General features: G+C 44.3%; 1 protein-coding gene across 1 annotated transcript in view; it reads right to left on the reverse strand.

The window, feature by feature from the left end:
• Nucleotides 1-2,399: 2,399 nt before the first annotated feature.
• LOC103186214 (DENN domain-containing protein 2A) overlaps nt 2,400-22,419 on the reverse strand; it is a 60,443-nt gene continuing 40,423 nt past the window's right edge. Inside the window, exons 9-20 of the mRNA XM_007905096.2 lie at nt 21,052-21,239; nt 18,709-18,818; nt 18,194-18,263; nt 18,024-18,101; nt 16,667-16,807; nt 10,509-10,657; nt 10,035-10,212; nt 9,427-9,468; nt 8,669-8,780; nt 8,074-8,313; nt 3,568-3,654; nt 2,400-3,311 (exon numbers count right to left, since the gene is read on the reverse strand). Coding sequence (XP_007903287.1) covers nt 3,280-3,311; nt 3,568-3,654; nt 8,074-8,313; nt 8,669-8,780; nt 9,427-9,468; nt 10,035-10,212; nt 10,509-10,657; nt 16,667-16,807; nt 18,024-18,101; nt 18,194-18,263; nt 18,709-18,818; nt 21,052-21,239 — 1,427 coding nt within the window. The 3' untranslated portion in view covers nt 2,400-3,279. The remainder of the gene's footprint in view (nt 3,312-3,567; nt 3,655-8,073; nt 8,314-8,668; nt 8,781-9,426; nt 9,469-10,034; nt 10,213-10,508; nt 10,658-16,666; nt 16,808-18,023; nt 18,102-18,193; nt 18,264-18,708; nt 18,819-21,051; nt 21,240-22,419) is intronic.

Below are 22,419 nucleotides of genomic sequence, written 5' to 3' on the forward strand. Positions count from 1 at the left end.
AGGAAACAATTAGCTTCATAGTAAGATATCTTATATACATAAAGACAAAATGTCTGTCTTTCTGCCAAGAACCCAATAATTGATTAACATTGAGACATGATTTATACCTCATAGGAAAGGTCTTTCATGGGGGAGTGTCATGGGCATATATATTTTCAGGGATCTCCTATCGCTGATGAACTATATTAAAACAAATTAAAAATTAAGCCCCCAAAAAGGTACGCATGGTATTCTGCAGCAAAGTAGCGATAGACATCACACTAGAAAGATACATCTATACTAATAAAGACAAAATGTTTGTCTGTGTCACAAGTCCTCCCAAAAAGATATGTGTGCAAATATGTGAACAAGGGATGCTAACGGGTTCAATAGCACATTTTCTTAATCTTAAGGGATAAAGAGGCCTAAGAAGCAAAGATCAAGCCTTTCAAGGACATACATATGCCAGACGAAAGTGAGAAGGTCAATTAAATGAAACTGGTTGCATAGCTGCAATGGGTACAGTTAGATACTTATATATCATAGCACCTTATCACATTGAGATGTCTCAAAGCAACTCATGTGAATTTGTTTAGTGGAGAAGTTGCTGCCAACATAGCAACCACCTTCTTAGATAGCAAGCATTGTAACCTGGTGTTAAGGAATATCCGAGAAGACCAAAACACTTGCCAACTGCACTGACAGAAACCATTACCCCCAGAAAGTGATCTGCCAATCGACTAATTGACTTACTGCTAGGTAAACAGAGGTATGTGGAGTAAGGAAATATGCCTAAAGTTTGGCCCCAGGAATCAAACCCAGGTCCTCTCATCTGCAAGATGAGCACACTAACCATCATGCTACAGGACTTCTCACCCACCATGAATACCAATATTTTATAAATATACAGCACCTGATGCTCCCCTCCAGGTACCTCCCACAGGGTTACTGAATTAGAGTAAGAAGCCCAAAGGTCCCATCCCCCACCGGACATACCAGATATCATGGCTGTTACTTTGAGTGAAGTCATCTGTTTCAGTGCAGACCAGGGATCCAAATTGGTCCTTCCTGGTTCAAGTGTTCTCTCATTGAGGTATGTGGGAAGCCCAAACATCTTGATTCGTCCATAATAGAGCATTCGTGCCATACATGAATTTCTATGCATTATTTCTTCGAGTATTTGCAGATCAGATGCTGAAAGGATTTTCCACACTGATCCCATTCCTCATTTCGTTGTTGCATTCTGGGCTCTCATCTTCACTTCCCCAAGGAAGTGCTCAGTGATCTGTTGGGGGAAAGAGGTTGACAGAAAAGCATTAAGTGAAGTAGAAAGTTTACACAAACAGCTATTCCAATTTGGGATATTTAAGTTAGGTGTCTCACCTCTGCCTGACTTCACAGGTAACATTGGGCTCCAAAGCACAACTGGATTCCTGAATTGAGGAAACAGGAAATATGTCATGCAGACTCACAGGGAAGTCTTTAGACACAATCTCTTTTGGAGCGAAATTCGCACTGGTTGATATCTATGCCCAAAATGAGCCTTTAGCAAGAAATTCCATCAGAAATAGCCATACTTTAGATCCGACTATCTATAGAGTGTCTGAGAAAGTTTCGGAATAGAGTCAAGTAAGTGGCTGACTGATCCCGCTGCGTCTCTCAGGGTACGGAAGGCTTCCTCAGCACTCACTCCTCCTTAATATTCTGCATTGTTGGTGTTAACAACACCGAAGCCAATACCTGACATTTAACTGTGCTGTGTATTTTGAGATGCACTAAACTGAGATTATCAGTACCCCTTACACAGGAGATTAAAAACACCTGTCTATACTCTGGCATTCAGTATTCTTGGAAACGAGACTTACTTGTGTGCGAATGTACATTCCTTACCTCTTAAGGATTGCATCTGCTTCAGAGGATCGAGTTCAAGATCCTGGTCTTCATCTACAAACCCCTCCATGGCCTCACCCCACCCTGCCTCTGCAACCTCCTAACCCCCTACTAACCCACCCATTCCCTCCGCTCAGCCAGCTCTGGCCTGCTCCATATTCCCTGACCTACCTGCCCCACCATTGGCGGGAGAGCCTTCAGCCACTCTGCCCCCAACCTTTGGAATTCCATCCTCCAGTCATTCCGCCTCACCCCCTCCTTAGCCTCCTTCAAGTCACGCCTCAAGACCCTCCTCTTTCACCAAGCCATTGGTCACCCCCCTTCCCCTCCCCTTCTTTCTCCCCCCCGACCCCAGCTCGGGTCTGAAATGCTGTATTCTGTCCAGCGCCTTGGGACGTCCTCCTGACGTCTTGTAATCTTGTTGTTGTTGTTTCTCACCCTTCAAAAGGTGTGTGTGTGTGTGCACAACTTTTAAATTGTGCTGGTGTAACTTTCAAGTCCTTTAACTTTTGCAAGAAAAAAATTCTAAAACATTTTAAATATGAATTTATTGGATTTTGGTTTAACCAGCAGGATTTCTCAAAGACAAAGGACAAATGGGCAACAGCTTCTGACAAACATAGGACTAAAATAAATAGAATTTTCTTAAATTATGTGGAATGATCCCAGTGGTCTTAGAAGGGCAGAGTTAAGCCTCAGCAGGCAGTTAAGGACAGTTGCCTTTGAAGGGCATAATCTTTATATATTGTGGTCTTTTATAGTCTCTATTCAAACCTATATTCAATCCCCGCTGCTCATCATTTGTAAATGTAATTGCTGTGTTTGAATCCTGCCAGGTACTGAGTGAAACTTTCCTCAGTAAATCAGAAGCTGAACGATCCATCCCAGAGGATTGCCAGTTCCCTCCCTTCAATAATTGGCTGTATTACAATGGTCTACTATAGGAAAGTCATGCTTAGTGTTTGAAGGTGAGTCCAGTTCCCAGATAAATACAGTAGAAACTGCCTCCTCTTTCCTCCCTCTCCAACAAATTGGCATAAGAGTATGTTATATTCAACCTACAGTATTTTTTTTAACAAGTTTACAAACGTCCACAGGTTTTGCTTTTTTCTCTCCACCTCCCATCTATATGCGATTTCATTCAGTCTGTGGTAACACGGACCACAGGACACATTCTGATCTCTCTTTCTCCACCCACCAGCCCAGGACATTTCACCAGTTAAAGTCTTCAATGATGACAGAAGCCCAAGGAAATAGGGATCAGATGTCAGCCTGGTGTCAGTCACGATATTCTTTCTCCGAGTTACTTCAGCTTCGCAGTGAATACAGCGGAGGAACAGCCTCCCTGGAATTTACCCACTTTGTTGTTAATTGGGCCGGCACAGCCACTGAGCTGCGTTCAACAGGAGCTTATTTCTTCTGAAGGAATTTCATTTTACTGCCTGCAGGCAAAACAACAAAAATACAGAACTGGATCCACATCTGAATATATTCAACAATCCTAAATTAAAGAATAAACAACCCTAAATCCCAAGACCTTCTCTTTGACCACCCTTGACTGTCCAACAACTCAGGACATCCTTCCAATATGAAAGGCGCTATATAAAAAATATACCACAAAAATGACAAGAGAGGGTTAGACAAAGTTTAAATTGCCAGAACCTAAGCTGCAATGGCAGAAGCATTATCTTGTCTTACCAAGGCCTCGGAGGAATCTGTTCATCCCTCCTTGTTCACTTCCCGGGAGGGAGTCAAGGTAGTCCTGTGCACGAACCTCAAATAGCCCTATGGATGAGAACAAAGTGTTATTTACTCATCTGGCAGAGTCTAATAATTGGGACATTCACTGATTTTTTGGCCAGCCAGGTATCTGACACGTGGAAACCCATCACCATGCATATGAATATCCAAACCACACAGAGAATTCCATGAATCTCAATGACACATGGAAATTCCAGAGAGATTGTTGGAATGGAATGCGCACTTTCTCCCTGGAGGGACACATCCTGCTTACTTAATTCTGGCAAGTATTAGGCACTGGTTGGTAAGAGCCAAGACATGAGGATCACAGAGTGTGTGTTGGGGTACTGGTCAGGTCTAACCAGCTAAAATCACATAGTTTGCCATCGATAGCACTATCTGGTAAGCTTTCCCGCTGCTTGTCCCTACCCATTAGGGCTTTGGCTTGCAGGGTTAACGTGAGCTGAGCGGGAGGATTCCTGACCCCAGTGATGGTCTGCCCTACCAGGTCTTGCCAATGAGCCAGGCTGGATGTGCTGTCAACAGCGGTGCCCTGGAATACTGTGAACCCATCCGTCTCAGGAACCAGACTACCGAGATTGCCACAGAGGGCTGGCTCGATTCCAACATTCTGTTGCCAAATATATCACCTTGGAGCCAGGTCAGCGCCAAGGAGACCCTGTTCTGCGCCCCACCAGAAGATTGTCACTAATTGGTCATTTGACATCTGACAAGTGTAGGTTGGAGCCCTCACTAGGTGGATGGTAGGTACCAGGAACTCCCTGAGAGCTTCCTTGTGGGCATCACAGCTCAGCATGAAATGTGTGAGAGCATTACCACTGTCTTCCGACCCACAGCTTGGGTAGACATCCCTTCCCATTGAGCAATGGTTCCACCAATCGGAGGTGTGGAATTTAAGCAGCAGCTGCCTGCTTCTCTGCAGGTAGTCGAGCTGGATTCCAGGCGATGGACGTACAAACATGTGTTCACAAACTCAGGACTCCAAATAACGCCTTCTAGCAGCTGTCATCCCAAGCCTCAGAGTTTCCTTATCAGCTCTTTGGCGGGCATCTGCCTTCAGCGCAGTGGGAGGACCTTTACAGGTCAGCTTGTGAGGTTCCAGCCACCTCGATGTTCTTGAGGCCCAATAACGCGTACAGGCTTATTCAGTGCCAGCTGCTTAATCCAGCTCTTCATGCGAAGGTCCTTGGCAAATAGACATGCCTGCTGTAAAGCCACCACCGCCTCCAGGGTTCTTAGTAACAGGTCAGTGTGGGCCAGTGCCCTCCCTCCCTATAGCCACTTCCCATATTTGCCACAAATCCACCTCACTGCTTGATCCTGGACTTTACGGAAAAAGCCTATTCACTGTTTCTCCAGGAGATCAGATACTTGTAGGAGACTGTTTGCACACAGGTTTGCACTCAAGCAGAGAGCCCAGGAGCATGAGGAGGCAACAGATTGAGGAGGAACAGAGTGAGAATTCTGTTTGGTAATTAGGTGAGAGTGGGAATTCGGTGCAGGTGAGAACTTGTAAAGAAGAAACAAACCACCAAGAGCCTGCACAAAAGGTCACATTCCTGTGGTGGTAGGTGTTGAGTAGGCGTTCAATATATAAGGAGTGTGAGCAAGGGAATAAAAGGTGTGAAATTACTTGTTTTTACCTATTTACACCAAAACTGTTGATATATATTACAAAACATGTCCGAAAACCTGGCAGGGCAGCTGAGACCCATTCCAACCACATTGTGTGCCATGTGGGAACTCCAGGATGGTTCATGTGTTCTGGACAAACATGTGTGGAGGAAGTGCCTCCTGCTGCTTGAGCTTGAATTCAGGGTCGCTGAGCCTGAGGAGAGGCTACAATCACTACATAGGATACAGGAGGCTGAAGAATTTATGGATTGAACTTTTCAGGAGGTGGTCACCCCTCAGCCACAGAGTGTTCAGGAGGTGGTCACCCCACAGCCACAGAGAGTTCAGGAGGTGGTCACCCCACAGCCACAGAGAGTTCAGGAGGTGGTCACCCCAGCTACAGAGGGCTCAGAAGAAGGGTGAGTGGGTGACCATCCGATGCAGAGCAAAAAAAGAACAGGCAGTACAGAAATCCTGTAAGAGTGTGACACTCACAAACCGGTTCTCAGTACTGATGACGCCTCTGGCGAGAAGAGTCAAAAGGTAATAGATGTTCAGGGGGCCAAGGGGAAAAACGCCAACCCTGTTGTTATCGGGGATACAACAATTAAAGGGATAGACAGACAGGACTTGTGCCTGGTATGCTGGTATGCTGCCTCCCTGGGGCCAGGGTGCATGACGTCACGGAACGGGTGCAAAATATATTACAGGGGGAAGTGAAAATCCGTTAGAGAGCAAACGAACAATGGGTAAGACAGCAAACGAACAATGCCTTTAAGGAAGAAATAGTTCGGGCACAGAGTAAATACATTTCCATATAGGGGAAAGGTAGGACAGTCAAACCTCCCTGGATGACTAAGGAAATTGGGTTTAAAATAAAACAAAAAAGGAGGCTTATGACAATGGTCAGGTCCAAAACACACAAGATAATCAAAGGGAATATAGGAAGTACAGAGGAGAAGTGAAAAGGGAAATAAGAAGGATGAAGAGATTGTACAAGAAAAGATTAGCAGGAAATATAAAAAGGAACCCTAAGGTATTTTATAAGCATATCAAGAGTAACAGGTTAGTTAAAGGTATGGTGGGTCCAATTAGGGACCCAAGTGGAAATCTTCTTGTCGAGGCAGAGGGCATGGCTGATGTACTAAATAAGTACTTTGCAACTGTCTTCACAAAAGACAATGACCAATGCCACAATATCACAGGCGTGTGAACATAAATTGGATACGATAAAAATCAACAGAGAGGAGATACTAAAAAGGCTGTCAGTGCTTAACATAGATAAGTCACCTGATCCGGACGGGATGCATCCTAGGTTACTGAGGGAAATAAGGGTGGAAACACCGGAGGCTCTGGCCACAATCTTTCAATCCTCTTTGGACACTGGAGTGGTGCCAGAGGACTGGAGGGTTGCAAATGTTACTCTCCTGTACAAAAAGGGGCAGAAGGATAAACCTGAGAACTACAGGCCAATCAGCCTAACATCAGTAGTAGAGAAACTTCTGGAGACTATAATCCAGGACAATATAAATTCTCACTTAGAAAATATGGTTTAATAAAGGACAGTCAACACGGATTTGTTAAAGGCAGATCATGTCTGACAAACCTAATAGAATTTTTTGATGAAGTGACTGAGAGGGTGGATGAAGGTAGTGCAGTAGACATAGTTTATCTAGATTTTCAAAAGGCATTTGACAAAGAGACTTATAAACAAAATAGAACCCCATGGTATTAAAGGGACTGTGGCAACATGGATCCAGAACTGGCCGGGAGACAGAAAGCACAGAGTGGTAGTAATTGGTTGCTTTTCTGACTGGAGGGAGGTATGTAGTGGTGTCTCTCAGGGGTCGGTATTGGGACCACTGCTCTTTCTGATCTATATTAATGATCTGGACCTGGATATAGGGAACACAATTTCCAAATTTACAGACGATGCTAAGCTAGGACAGGTAGATAAAGCTGTTAAAAAAGCATACAGGATACTAGGTTTTATAAATATGGGCAGAGTTCAAAAGTCAGGAGGTTATGTTGAATATTTATAAAATGCTGGTTTGGCCTCAGTTGGAGTACTGTGTTCAGTTCTGAGCACCGCACTTTAGGAAAGATGTTAGGGCATTGGAGAGGGTGCAAAGGAGGTTTACCAGGATGGTACCAGGAATGAAGGACCTTAGTTATGAGGAGAGGTTAGCAAAACTAGGATTATTCTCCCTCGAGCAGAGAAGATTAAGAGGGGATTTAATAGAGGTTTTTGAGATCATGAGAGGATTTGATAGGTTGAACCGGGAAAAACTGTTTCCACTGTCTTGTGGGTCAGTAACCCGAGGATACCGATTTAAGTTAGTTGTTAAAAGAAACAGAGGGGAGGTTAGGAACANTTTTTTTACCCAGTGAGTTGTTCGGAACTGGAATGCATTACCTGAAAGGGTAGTGGAAGCCGATTCAATAACAACTTTTAAGAGAGAAGTAGATGAGTATTTGGGGAGGATAAGATTGCAGGGCTATGGAGAGAAAGCGGGCCAGTGGGATTGAGTTGGATTGCTCTTTTTAGGAGCTGGCGCAGACACAATGGACTGAATGACCTCTTTCTGTGCTGTATGATTCTATGAGGTCTTGTAAGCCACAAGCTTGACCTGCATTGGGACCTTGCTGTCCTTGAAGAGGGACGAGCATGACCAGAGTGCCCTTCGCCCCTTCTCAGCGCAGTCCTTCGGGTCCACCACGACCCTGAGGTACCAACGAGAATCAACAATTGGGACTGATGCCCCTTGTATGTTGCAATCAATTCCCTCAATGCCTGAACTGGACTTCAGCCCATAGCCATGTCCTTACCTTTAATTCCAAGTTTTCTCATCTCTCGTTCCTGAACGAATCCCCTGAACATCTGGGTCTCCATGAAGATTTCCAGGAAGCGGCGGAGGCTTTTAGATCTGACAGATTTGCGGAATGCCTCCCATAAGAAGCTCCTCTCCTCTTTCTCATTGTAAGTCATGTATAGTGAGTAGTGACCCACCACCTCCACAAAGAAACGAACAAAAGCCTCAGATACCACCATGTCGAGGAAAGCAGACCCTGGAGAAGAGGATAAAAGACTCAGTGTGCGTTTCCTCCTTTGGGACTGTACCGCTCTCACTATTCCTCCACAATCACCTTATCTGAAGGGTTCTAAGCTCCTCTTTCCCAGTCAGTGGCACAACATTTCACTTTCTCACCTCGTGAAGAGCCACATGCCCTGCCTGGAATCTTTGTCATGAGTGACCACAAAGACTTGGCATCATCAAACAATTGAGCTTTCAAACTCCTAGTTTCATTTTTTGGTCTAATGTTGATTGTGCATTGCAGAGATACCCCTGTTCTTGGTCTCCTGTTGGTTTTGCTCCTGGCTTTGAGCAGTTTTTCTGGCCCCGGATGTGGTGGCAGCACTTACTGTCCAGAGGACCCTCCTCTTCTTCCTGATTGGCTAACTCATTTCGTTGCTCAAGGACTTGTTCGAGTGCTACCTGCAGCTTCCGTGGTAGAATGCAGTCTTCGTCATCCACCTAATGCAAAGAACAGAGACTGTGAGAGGCAGAGAGCACCCAGAATGTGTCCACCACATCCAAATACAATGAGACTGTGCCAATGACATTGGGGTTCAAGAGGATGAGGTCAGGGCCGCTGGAAGGGGTATTGGAAAGATGCCAGGGTAACAACCGGCATCTTTATAGCAGGATGATTTGGGTCTGATTTGGCCAAGTAGACGGAGTAAGCAGAATTGTGGGGTTAGAGAAGATCACGTAAATGGGGAGTTTCTTGGGTGTGAAGAGGTTTATAGATGAGGATCTCAAAGTCGATCTACTGAGTGACAGGGAGGCAGTGAAGCTTGGTGAGGACTGGGATGACAGGCATCTGGAGTTTGGAGCAGGTGAGGTGAGGTGGTGTGAAAGCTGTGAATGAGAGGGTTTCAGCAGCGTTTGGTGGGAGGCAAAGTAGATCTGTCACCCGCAGAAGTGGGTTAACTTCCATGTAATGGGAGTAAATTGAGCAGTTAATCTAATTATCAGGAGTGACAGGCTCACTGTGAGCAGGCAACATTTGAAAATGGTGCAAATTTCCTCCACATAGCATCCAACTTACCAGAGTATTTTACTGCAGGGCTGAGCTACACTGATCACAATATGGAAGATGTAGAGAAAAGGGACCCACCTGCCGGAAGAATTTGTTTGCTCCCAGATTAAGTACCAGCACCTGCAAGGATGAAGAGAAGCCGGTCATTTCCTGACATTTCTTTCAGGTGGTGGTCTTCAGATGAGACATTAATATCAAGGTCCCAACTATCCATTCAGGTGAACATTGAAGATTCTACTGTACTTTTCCAAATGAGAAGAGTTCTCCACTCCCGGTGTCTTAGCTAAATTGCTTGTTTACTCCATGGCTGTGGGATTTACTACACATGAATTGTCAACAAATACATAGTCACTACACTTGACAGCAATTACTATGACGTTTTTTAATGTGAAAGGTGCATAATAGTTATAATCCTTGCATATCAAAGGTAAGGATTATAACTATTAAATCTCATCAAAAAACTGTTAGTTCATGCACTCACCCATTGTGTGGAGTAAGCTGCACTGATATAGGTATCTCCCTCCAGGGAGGAAGGAGAACACAATCCACGGATCCTTTACCTGATTGTTCTCCACTCAACTCCACACCCCCTCCCCTCCCTATTCATGTGTGTCGGACAACATGTAATACTCAGAAGTTACAAACCCACTGATCTTCACAAGTTCAGGAATGAAAAATAGCCTTACCTCCTCGATGGGCAGATCTCGTAGCTTGGGTAGAGAACTAGAGAGTAGTCCTATCAGGAATGGTGTGGGAGAGCAGACTATGTCGATCATGGATGGAGGCAGCACTGGGATGTAGGTGTGCTGCCAGGTGAAGGGGTAGAGCAGAGCTACAACTGCATGACAGCACTGGGAAAGGGTGCTGGAAGAGAGAGACAATTAACATTCGGAACCTGTGAATAATAGATCTCAACAATAACAACTTACATTACGCAGGGTTGCATCCCCTGGTAAGCTCGCACCCAGGCACTTCAGGGAGCGTTGTACGCAGGCACTCCTGGGAACGTACGATCACAGGAAGATCTCATGCAGACAGACACTCCAAAGAACATAATATGTTCAACTCTTGGAAAAATCACACACAAATACTCCTAGGAACATGGTACACATGCTTAGGTATAATGTTCCAGTTCACAGTCACGATTGTTGGAAGCTGACCTGAGTCTATCGGCAGTGAAGATCACCCTCCTCTCCAGCAGCAGAGACGCAAACACCTTAATCAGCTGACGAACGCTCAAACATGAGAAGAGGCAATGGAAATCCACGTGCTCCAGCCGGGAATCCAGGGGCCGGCACAAGTGAATCACCTGCCAAAGTGAGCAAATGTCAGTTTAATAATCAGCTAATTTCAGCCCAAGTAGCTAAAGCATTGGAGCACTGTGAAGATACAAATATCTTCTCAAGTATTATACGTCTTCTCAAGGGAATAGAGGAGTTTAGGAGAGGGGGTTCACGGATTGGAGTCTCTTGCGGAGTATAAACACCATGTGCCGATTGGTTGAGACGAATGGCTTGGTTCTGTGTGTAATTTTCTAAGTAATTTAAAGCAAAAATACCCTCATGAAGCTCAGGCATCTTTACATTAAAGGTCAAACCTCTGTTTTGGAGCCCACCTGGAGCAGTGTTCCACTCTAGTTACTGTGTGACAGTTTAGATATCTTAGCATAAGAAATGCTTTGCCTCAAATTTACATTCAGCTGAAAGTATCTTTTTTTCATTTAATTTCATTGTTGAAAGCAGAATATTGCCTTTTTCGGGTCAGCCAGGTGTCTATCCATCACAATATGGATTTGGTATCCAAACCAAACTGAGAATTCCATGCATCCCACCTACACATGGAAATTACCAAGGCAATCATTGCAATGGAAAGCGCACTCTATCCCTGGTGTGGCGGTGGTGACGTCATGACCAGAGAACCTGCAAACTCAATTGAGTACTCGTTTGAATGAAGACTCAATTTCTGTTAGAATGTTGCAATGGTATTCTTTCGGTCATTTACATCCCACAGGTAGCAGGAACTATCTCACTGTCTCAATTAGTAGGAATGTGAACTGGCTTGCACTGTCTCAGTTAAAGGATGTTGTTGTTTGAAGGGAGCCTGATTTGCATGAAAACTCATTGTCTGTAAAAATGTGTATTTTGTTAGTGTGAGAGTTTCGCTCACAAGTATACAGTCAATTCACTTTACAGTATATTCTGTGAAGCGCTTTGAGACGTCTGGAAGGCGTGAAAAGCGCTATATCAAATGCAAAGATTATTATTATGGGAGCAAGGGGATAAAACACTAGTTGCACCTTGGAGGGACTGCTAAGAAGTGGGTCAGCTCGTTTCCTTGCACAAACCATAACTGCCAACATTTTATGGATTGCGACTGATTTAATTTAAGGGTTTGGGGTGCAGTCAGAATATATGGTTGTGTCCATTAAATATTTTAAATTTAATTTGAGAAGTGCGTATTTTAAATTTGTTAATATAAATGGGATAGTGGTTTTATCCTCCCGACTTGAAAAGCCCCAACTCTAATCACTAGGGCATTGGGTATAAAATGCCAAGCTCTGTGACACAGGAGGGATGCATCCTGCTTATCTAATTCCAGAGAGTATTGGGAATAAATTGGCAAGAGCCAAGGCTTGGGGACCCCAGTATATGCGTTGAGGTACTGCTGGAGTCCAACCAGCTAAAATCTCACAGCTTGTCATTGTCATCGCTGTCTGGCAAGCTTTCTCACTTCTTGGCCAGCTCCTTGACCAGCCTAACCTCACCTCTCTGACTTGCGGACACTCTACCAATCTGCCCGCTCCCTCTGTTCAGTGGGCTCCAGCCTGCTCCATGTATCCCGCCCGACTCGCCCTACTATCAGTAGCCAGGCTTTCAGCCTCGCTGCCCCACACTCTGGAACTCCATCCCATGGACCTTTCACTTCCTCCCTTGTCTCCTTCAAGGCCGGTCTCAAGACCCTTCTCTTCGATCGTGCCTTTGGTCGCCTTCCAACCTCTCTGCCTTCCCTCACTCCTACACCTCCCTTCCTCCATGCTCGGGCCCCGACACCTGACTGTTCAGCACTTTGGGACGTCCTCCCGACGTGAAGCGCGCTCTATAAATGTAATTTTGTTGTTGTTGTTAACCATGCGGGCTTTGGTTTGCAAGTTTAACAGGAGGTGAATGGGAAGAAACCCTGTCCATTGACTGATCTGCCCTTCCAAGTCCTGCTGATGAGCCAAGCAGGCTTAGGTTTTCATCAGCAGTGCCCTGGAGTACTGCAGACTATCTGGACTACGCACAGCTGGTTGGCTCAATTCTGACATTTCATTCTAAACATGTCAGCCTGGTGCAATGGTAATGCTCTCGAGTCAGAAGGTTGTGGGTTCAAGCCCCATGTCAGTATTTGGAATCATATCATCTAAACTGACATTCCAATGCTGTGCTGGGGTGTGTTTCACTGTCGGAGGTGCCATACTTCAGATAAGACGACCAAATCTCCAATATAAAGATGGGAGAAGCATTAAGCAATAACGATCACAATGCAGTCACATTTGACAAAACTGTCAAATTTCAAGAGGACTGTCTAGGCAGAGTCGGCATAGCAGGCTTAAATATGGCAATGGGAGTGGAGGACCTATGGAATTCCTTCAAAGAAGTGATTATGAAGGCAATGGAATAATGTGTACCCATGGGAAGCAAAGGTACCAAGCTTAAAGGCACTCCTGCCTGGTTGGTCGGGGCTACAAAGCAAATCATAAAGAGGGGGAAAAAAAAGCATTTAAGGCCATGAAGGAAAATGGCATGGAAATAAGTTGGGACTCAATACCAGAAGGCATGCAAGGACTGCAAAGAAAAGTTTTGAATTGAACATGGCAAGAGATGTGAAGGATAATAACAAAAAGTGTTTTAGTTACATTAAGAGTAGAAGAAAAACAAGCAATGGAATAGGGCCACTTGAAGGTGGGTTCGGGAGTCAATATGACAAATAATGCTGCACAGGCTGCAATAGTACTAAATAAGTTTTTTGCATCAGTCTTTACCAAGGAGGAGACTGGAAACCTATCTGATCTGGAAAGAGAACTCAAGGATGTCGCAGAGAAAAGTTGCAACACTATTCATCTCACTACCAGCATCGTTGCCAAACAGCTGCGTAAACTTAAGGTAAACAGATCACAGATCATAAATTCATCCAAGAATCCTTAAGAAACTAAGGGAGGAAGTCGCAGAAATGTTGGTACAAATCTTTCAAAAATAACTGAATACTGGAGAGGTGCCGGGGGACTGGAGAAAGGTAGATGTTACTCCTATTTTTAAGAAATGTAACAAAAGTGACCCAGGAAACTACAGACCAGTAAGTTCGACGTCCATTGTTGGTAAAATTATGGAGACTCTTATTAACAACAACAACAAAATTATATTTATAGCTCGTCCTTCACGTCGGGAGGACGTCACAAGGTGCTGGACAGTCAGGGGTCAGGACCCGAGCATGGAGGAGCAGTGGGGTAGGGATGAGGGAAGCCAGAGAGGTGGGAGGGCGACTGAAGGCACGATCGAAGATGAGGGTCTTGAGATTGGCCTTGAAGGAGGCAAGGGAGGAAGCGAGGTGAAGGGACTGTGGGATGGAGTTCCAGAGTGTGGGGGCAGAGAGGCTGAAAGCCTGGACACCGATGGTAGGGCGAGTCGGGCGGGAGACATGGAGCAGGCTGGAGCTCGCTGAACGGAGGGAGTAGGCAGATTGCTAGGGAGTCAGCAGGTCAGAGAGGTAGGAGGGGGCAAGGCCATGGATGACCTTGAAAGTGAGGACTAGGATCTTGAATTCGATCCTCTAAGAGATGGGGAGCCAGTGGAGTCAGGCGAGGGTGGGAGTGATGGGGTCATGGAGCTGGTACGCGAGAGTACACGAGCTGCAGAGTTTTGGGGATCTACAGTTTGTGAAGAGTTGGGAAGGCCGATGAAAAGACTTTCCATAATCGAGCCTTGATGTGACGAATACGTGGGTGAGGGTTTCGGCAGCCTGAGGGGTGAGGCAGTGGCGGAGTCTGGCAATGTTGTGGAGGTGGTGGTAGGCAGTGCTGGTCATGGCGTGGACGTGGGGGAGAAAGGACAGTTCAGGATCAAACAAGACACCCAGGTTCCTGACTGGCTTAGTGAGGGTCGAGTGTGCAGCCGTGGAGGCTGATGCTGCCAGTGCCTGAGGTGCCGAGGGGCTGGCGCGAGCCAATCAGGAGGGCCTCGGTCTTGGGTGTCATCCGCATACATGTGGAAATTTACCCCATGTCTGCGGAGACATAATAATTTTATCCTTATTAAGGATAATTATGGGTTCATGAAGGGAAAGTCTTGCCAATTTAATTTACTGGTTTTCTTTGACTGTGTGACAAGGGAGCTTGATAAGGGTAAGGCTGTGGATGTTGTATATCTGGATTTCAGTAAGGCCTTTGATACAGTTCCACTTGAGAGGCTGATACTGAAAGTAAAGAAGGCGGAAATCAGTGGAGGTATATTACAATGGATATGCAATTGATTGACCAGAAGAACCCAGAGGGTGGTGGTACAGGAAATGTCATCAGACTGGGAAAATTTTACCTGTGGAGTTCCTCAAGGGTCTGTTTTGGGAACCTCTTTTGTTTAATATTTTTATAAATGATCTGGAACTAGGAGTTGCAAGCACAGTGCCTAAGTTTGCAGATGACACCAAGCTAATGAAGGTGGTAGATTGAGAAGCTGAACAATATACGTACAGGAGGCTTTGAACATACCTGGGAATTGGGCAGATCGGTAGCAGATGAATTTCAATGTGGAGAAATGTAAAGTACTTCACATGGGGACAAAAAATCCTGGAAGGGACTATTATTTGAACAGAAGTAAACTAATATATATGGAAAATGAAGAGGACCTGGGGGGTCCTGATTGACAATAAATTGAAGCTCTCCCAACAATGTTCTGTGGCAGTGAGTAAAGCAAACCAGATGTTGAGATGTACCAAAAGATCAATAGCAAGGCAAAATAGTGGGGTAATCCTGCCACTGTATAAATCATTGGTGAGATCATACTTAGAGTACTGTGTACAGTTCTGGTTGCCACAGTACAAAAAGGATATTGGAGAAATCGAGAAGATACAGAGGAAGGGAAACCAAAATGATTGAGGGAATGGAAGGATTGGACTATGAGGAGCTACTAAGTAAATTGGGCATGTTCACACTGGAAAAGAGAAGATTGAGTGGCGACATGATTGCTGTCTTCAAGATTCTAAATGGACAAGACAATATAGATCATAATAGGCTTTTCAACTTGTCCAGAAGAGTAAAACCAGAGGGCACGGCCTGCAATTGAAGGGGGTAAATTCAGAACAAATCTATGCAAACACTATTTCAATGAGCGAATAGTGAACCTGTGGAACAGGTTCCCTAGGGAGACGGTTGAAGCAGGAAGTGTTGACTCTTTCAAAAACAAATTAGATAGTTTTCTTTTAGGAAATAATATCATGGGATATAGTACATAGGTAGTTTGGGACATATGTGCATGCGACCGCCAGGAAGAGTGGAAGGCGAACTCGATGGACCTTGTTTTTTTATCGTCTGGCATTTCTTATATTCTTATGTGAAACCGAGGTCCCATCTGCCTGTTCGGGTGAACGTTAAAGATCCCATGGCACTATTTAAACACAGAAGGGTGTTTCTTGCGGTGTTCTGACCAAAAAAAAACAAATAACCTTGCTCACTCATTCTATTCTCTGTGCAAACTGGCTGCCATGTTTCGCCCGCAAAACGCAGTCAACCACACTTTACAGTATATCCTGTGAAGCTCTTTGAGACGTCTCAATGATGTGATAAGGCGCTATATCGAATGCAAGGATTATTATGATGTCACCTTGGAGCGAGTTCAGCTCCAATGAGATCCCGCTGATACTGTCTTATAGGAGAGAATATTGTCTTATCGGAGAGAATACGATCTTAAAAGATCTAGTTTGCCAACAATATTCTCAACCTGCTGCACCAATACACACAACTGCCACTTCTAAGATTTTATGGAATGTTCAAATGGGAAATGGTCAAGAACATAATCGAGACATAGACACAGAGTGCTGACACAAGGGAAACTTCACTGTAAGCACTGTAAGAGTTCCAGCACATGAAAAGCAACTCTGTAAGCACAGCCAAGTGTGTCAGCACATGGAAACATCCTCTGTAACCATGACCAAGAATGGCAGCACATTGGAAGCTCCTCTGAAAATAGGATATTTCATGTTTATTAACTGTTTGCTCTGTGACAATAGAAAAGCTTAATCAGCAGCAGTTATGTGGAATAGCAGAAAGTGGAAGGTTTCTGTTTACCTCGTTCCCTGAGCCTGGCACAAAGTTCTTCACAGTAATCGTTCGTCCCGGAGCAGGGAAAGGCGCCTCCATGATACTTCTCATAAATGGCTGAACCAGGGCAGGTGAAATCATTCGTCGCTTCTCCACCTCATCCAGAATCTGCAGCAAAAGAACACAGGCTATTCTCAATCAGCTTGGCTCAGTCAGTAACACTCTCACCTCTAATCAGAAGGTTGCAGGTTCAGGCCTCACATCAGGACTTGGAACCCATATTGTGTAAGCTGACACTCTAATGCAATGCTGAGATATGCTGCATTGTTGGAAGTACTGTCTTTTGGTAATTGTCTGCTTATTCACGTGGGGGTTAAAGATTCAATGCCACAATTTGAAAAGACAAGTGAGTTTCTCCTAGTGTCCTGATCAACAATCTCCATATAAAATTGGTCATTCACTTCATGCCCGTTTGTGGGACATTGCTGTGCGCAAATTGACCTTTGCCCATAAAACAGTCACTGCCCTTTATGGTGAATGGTATGAAGTGCTTTGGGACGTTCTCCCATCATGAAAGATATTATACCAAAATGTAAGCATTATTAAGGATAATCTCCAGAAAACAATATAGGCATTGAACAATTGCAAAGGCAAGATTATTGGCCAGAACACTGTAAAAAAAAATCTTTTATTTTCAAATTGTGGTGTGGGAACCTTAACGTTCACCTAAACAAGCAGACCTTTCCTTTAATGTCTCACCTGAAGGACGGCACCTCTGATAATGCAATGTCCTTCTAGCAGAGTCAGCATTGACTGTGGCCAAAAATCCACCAAACAAAGAAAAATATCATTCACTTCATTGGCTGTTGTGTTTGACTACAAATACACAGTTACTGGCACTTTACAGAAAGCTCTGAAGTGTTTTGAGGTGTTTTTGACATAATAATGTCAAATACAAGGTTTATTATATTACCAGCACAGAGGACTGGCTGAGGAGCCACTCAGACCAACAGTGTGAGGATCTGCATTATCAGCAAGCAATGGGAAGATGACCAAGAAGAATCAATGAGACCATCTATTGCAGTAAAATTTTACCTGAAACTAGATTTTTTCTGTTAATGTAGCATTTCGGACTGCAGAATTTGGCAAATTCTTGAAATCAGGTTTAACTTTGTGGCCTGTTTTCTGCAGTTATTAAAAGAACTTACAGAAAACCACCTTCAAAATGAAAGATTCAAGACTGTAAAGATTAAAGTTAAAGACTGTGTTGAATAATTTGACAAATTCTGGCTGCTCTGAAATGTGATGTTAATGGAATGAATCTAGACCCAATTGAGAGGCTCTGCATTATCAGCACTTTTAAAGCAGATGAATGTGATCATACCTTGGAGAAGAGATTGAAGCAGCCTAAGCGACTCACGATACAATAAACTTCAGGCAAACACCTGCCTTTCCCTGAGGGCTAAGAGAAGAAGAGAAAGCCATTGGATGTATTGCAAACAATTCCACTGGTGTTTGAAAGGGCCTGTGATTTAGAGTTTGTCAAGTTCCTACCAGGAGGCGACGGCAATATCCAAAACGTCTGCTCCCATCTTCTCCAGTCAGGACGAATGAGAAAGTTTCACTGTTCAGGAAAACAAGGATAAGCTGTTAGAATAATCTACAACACAGAATAACCCTGCCCTCCAACTATCTCTGTGTAATATTATTCTCCCACTTGCTCCTCGTAATCCCATCCTCCCACTGACTTTCTCACACATCCCACAATCCTCACAGCAATAATTAGTGTGCCAATGAAGGACACAGGATACAATCATGTTATAAACCCCAAATCCCCCAATTTAAATCTCTAATACCCCCCAAACCTCTCAATTAAACCCTCATTGTAATGCTCTCTGATGTATCCTACACCTCTTACGATAACATAGTCTGTACCATGTACTCTCCTAATTAAGATGTTTCATGTAAATCTTTATGACATTGCACATTAGATTAGTTCAGAGGTACCCAGTGCTTGTAGACCTTTCTCGCTTCAGCTAAGCAAAGGTACTAGCTTCGAGCATTTTTACCTGGTGAACTGACAAATGTGATTCCAGTCTCTGGCATCAGGGAAGCAAAATTTTGGGATGGCTTTTAACTGATCCTCTGTCTCCCGCATGAACTTGAACTGCTTATCCAACTGGATGCAAAAAAAAACAGAAATCATACAACTTCAAAGTCTGCCAAATATCACCTTCACCAGGTTCCAATTCTTGGCAACAGAAATTTGGCATCAACTCAAAAGCCTTGGCAGTCTGGATAGACCAACGAGTTTGGTCCCCCAGTACTCCAAGGCATTCACGATGGACAGATCAGCTAGCCTGGCTCATCAGCAGAACTTGGAGGGATAGGGATTCTTCCTACTCAGCTCCTGTTAATCTTGCTAAACTGTGCCAATTGCTCTTCGGAAATAATAATAATAAACCTTGCATTTTAGTATTGCACCTTTCACATTTGGAGGATGCCTCAAGGCGCTTGACAGGATTTACTATAACGTGTAGGGACTGTATTTGTAGGTGAACACAACAGTCCATTTTGCACTCGGTAGTGTCATACAAACAGCGATGAAGTGAATGTGATGAATGTGATGAAGTGATGAAAAAAAATTTCTTTGACGCACTGTTGGCTTGGACAATGGGAGAAACTCCATTCTCTTTTCGAAGAATGCCATGGCATTTTCAACATTCACCCAAACGGGTAGACAGGACCTCATCTGAAAAAAGGGACTTTTGACAACGCAAATCCCCTTCCCCACCACAGCACCTATGCGATTGCAAAGTCCTGATGTGCGGCTTGAAACAACAAAGAGGCAACTCAGGGGTGAAAATGCTACCAACTGAGCCAGGTTGACACACAAACAGATAAGCATGGTGCATCCCTCTGGGGAAAGAATTTGCATTCCATTCCAGACGTGACATGAATCTCTCAGTCTGATTGGATACTCATAAACATAGTGATGGGTTCCATTTGTTTCACAAACCCAGCTGACCAAATAAAAAGTAGAATCACATTTACACAGGAGCCAGTCATTGGGTCTATTGCAGCTAACTTGGTATTAATTTCCCACTGGATCTATCTATTCTCATTCAATTCACTGCTTTATCCTCAAACTCTTTTATATTGTGCTTTTCCAGATATTTATGCAATTCCTTTTCAAGTGGTGGTATAGTTTCTGCCTCAATATATATTTGTGCAAAACTTTCTATCTTTCAACAATAACTTGTGTGAAAATGTTTCTTCTAATCTCCCTCTTCCAGCATCAATCATAAACTCATGCCCCCTAGTTAACAGATCAAATAACCCACAATATTGAATGGGAATACACAATAATGAATGGGAATAATCTTACACTGTTTATCTTTGAAAAACTTTTCAGCCTTTTTGAGACATTCATTAGAATCAATTCCCACTTAATCTCCTTGTTCCAACCACACCATACAATTCTTCAAGCTCATTCTCAACCAGAATACCTCACCTCTGCAATCTTCAATGTGAACCAACTTGGGGTGTACCTTCTCTGAGGTCTTGTGATACAGTTATGTCTAGCTCAGTTGGTAGCACTCTCATCTCTAAGTCAGAATGTTATGGGCTCAAGTTTCATGTCAGAACTCTGAGCTCACATACTGGGTTGAACCACCAGGTCAGTGCTGTTCAAGCACTGCATTGTCAGCCACGCTGTCTTCTGGATGAGACATTAAACCAAGGACCTGTCTGCCGTTTCAGCTGAACAATAAAGTTCCCAAGGCACCAATTAAAAAGAAAAGGCAACAATCCTCGAAGTTAAATTGCTAGTGGTTTGGTACCAGGCTTGGGATTTGAAAATTTCACACGCATTTTCAGTGCCTTGGGATGTCCTTCCAACGTGAAAAGTGCTATACAAATGTAAGTTTGTTGTTGTTGTGTTGGGATTTCTTATTTAATTCCTGTATTTGCATTGGAATTAGAGTTAGAGAAGGATAGGAGGTCAAGCCCTGGAAAAGAATGAATTAGAAAATGAATTGGAGGAGACTGTGCAATGAGTCCCAAGTTCAACACATTGAGAATGTGCAGAGTGAAGAAAGATGGATCAAACGGTGTGTTTGGAGTGGAGATGGGGGAGAAGAGAAAGAAAGAGGAAGGGGCCAGAGAAGAAAGTTTAGCACAACAATATTCAGAAAAGGATTGATGTAATACAGAGATATGTAAGGTGGCCATGGAGAAAGTTTGAAGTTGAGAGGTATGATAAGGAACACCCATCCAATGTCCATCCTTGTCTTCTCACAAAGATTCATAATTTGGCAACTGTCCTAACCCTCCAACATTGCATTCAATATTTTCAGGCAGCTCGGACTTTGACATGCTTGATTGGGGCCTGTGTCCTGGCAACTTTTTACCTTGAGTGGGAACTGCTGGGTGACCTCGGGTACATAAGCACCGCCTTCCTTCCTTACATGCAAAGCCACCACCACAAAAAACTCAAACAGCCGCCACTCCTGCAACTCCATCAGATCCCTCTCCAAGGTTCGATAGCGGCCTGTCTGCTTTAGCATGGACTGGATCTGCACCAGGCGCTGGCTGTGAGCTGTGGGCAGAGCACAATGATTTGGGAGCATTTAATACATGTTTAAACACATCAGTTCACATGTTCTACACTACTTAATTTTTTTTTGGAGGGAAGGGGGCTTCAGTGTCAGCTTGGCTCAGTTTGCAACACACTGGATCAAAAGGTTCTAGATTCAAACTGCAAACTGGGACTTTGAGCTTTTTTAGTTGATTGGCGGATCGCTTTACCGGCAGTAATAATCCCTTCAAAACAATAAATACATTTTTAAAAATAATAATAACTTGGTCACTCAATCCACGACTGTTTGTGGGGCACTGCAATGTATAATTGGCTGCCATAGTTCACCCACAAAACTGGGGGTGTGCTGCATTGTTTGAGGTGTGGTTCAGCGGACTCCGGGCTGCTTCACTTCCCCCACCTTACCCGCCTCACCAATGGCGGGCAAGCCTTCAGCCTCCACCCCCACCCTCTGGAACTCCATCTCAGTCCTTCTGCCTCACCCCCACTCTGGCCTCCTTCAAAATCTGTCTCAAGAACCTCCGCTTCGACCGTGCCTTCAATCACCCTACTACCCCTACCCTCCCTGCCTTCCACCCCTCTTGAGCTTGGGTGTGGATCCCTAACTATTCAGGACCTTGGAACGACCCCCTCACATGAAAGGTGCTATACAAATTTAATCTACTGTTGATGGTCCTCTGTATGAGACTTCAAGCCAAAGTCCAATCTGCCTGTTGAGGTGAACAAGTTTTTTTTTCCATGAACCATTCAGAAAGATAAATTGGCTATTCACTTCATGGATGTCGTGGAACATTGCTGGGTTTACACTGGATGCCACAAAGACGGTCGTTACACTTGTCAGCAACTATCTGTAAATCGCTATGAAACACTTTGCTGACTCTCTGCAAAGGGTAATGAGAAGTCCCATTCTGTAGTCACAGGGTCTGCTTGAATACATGGATCACAAAGCCTGACACCAGTGTAACAACAGCTGGGCAGAGGTTGGGTAGGACCCACCCGCAGCAGGAGATCAATCTGAGCTCATACTGCATTTGGAACAAATGCATGGAGTCCTGTAGCTCAGTGGTTAGAGCACTCGCTTTGCAAGCGAGAGACCTGGATTCAATTCCAGACAGGGCGAAACCTTGGGCAAGTTTCCTTACTCCACACGCCTAATGATAATCCCTCCAAAACAAAACAA

The sequence above is a fragment of the Callorhinchus milii genome, unplaced genomic scaffold (genome assembly GCF_018977255.1).
Source record: "Callorhinchus milii isolate IMCB2004 unplaced genomic scaffold, IMCB_Cmil_1.0 Scaffold5, whole genome shotgun sequence".
NCBI lineage: Eukaryota > Metazoa > Chordata > Chondrichthyes > Chimaeriformes > Callorhinchidae > Callorhinchus > Callorhinchus milii.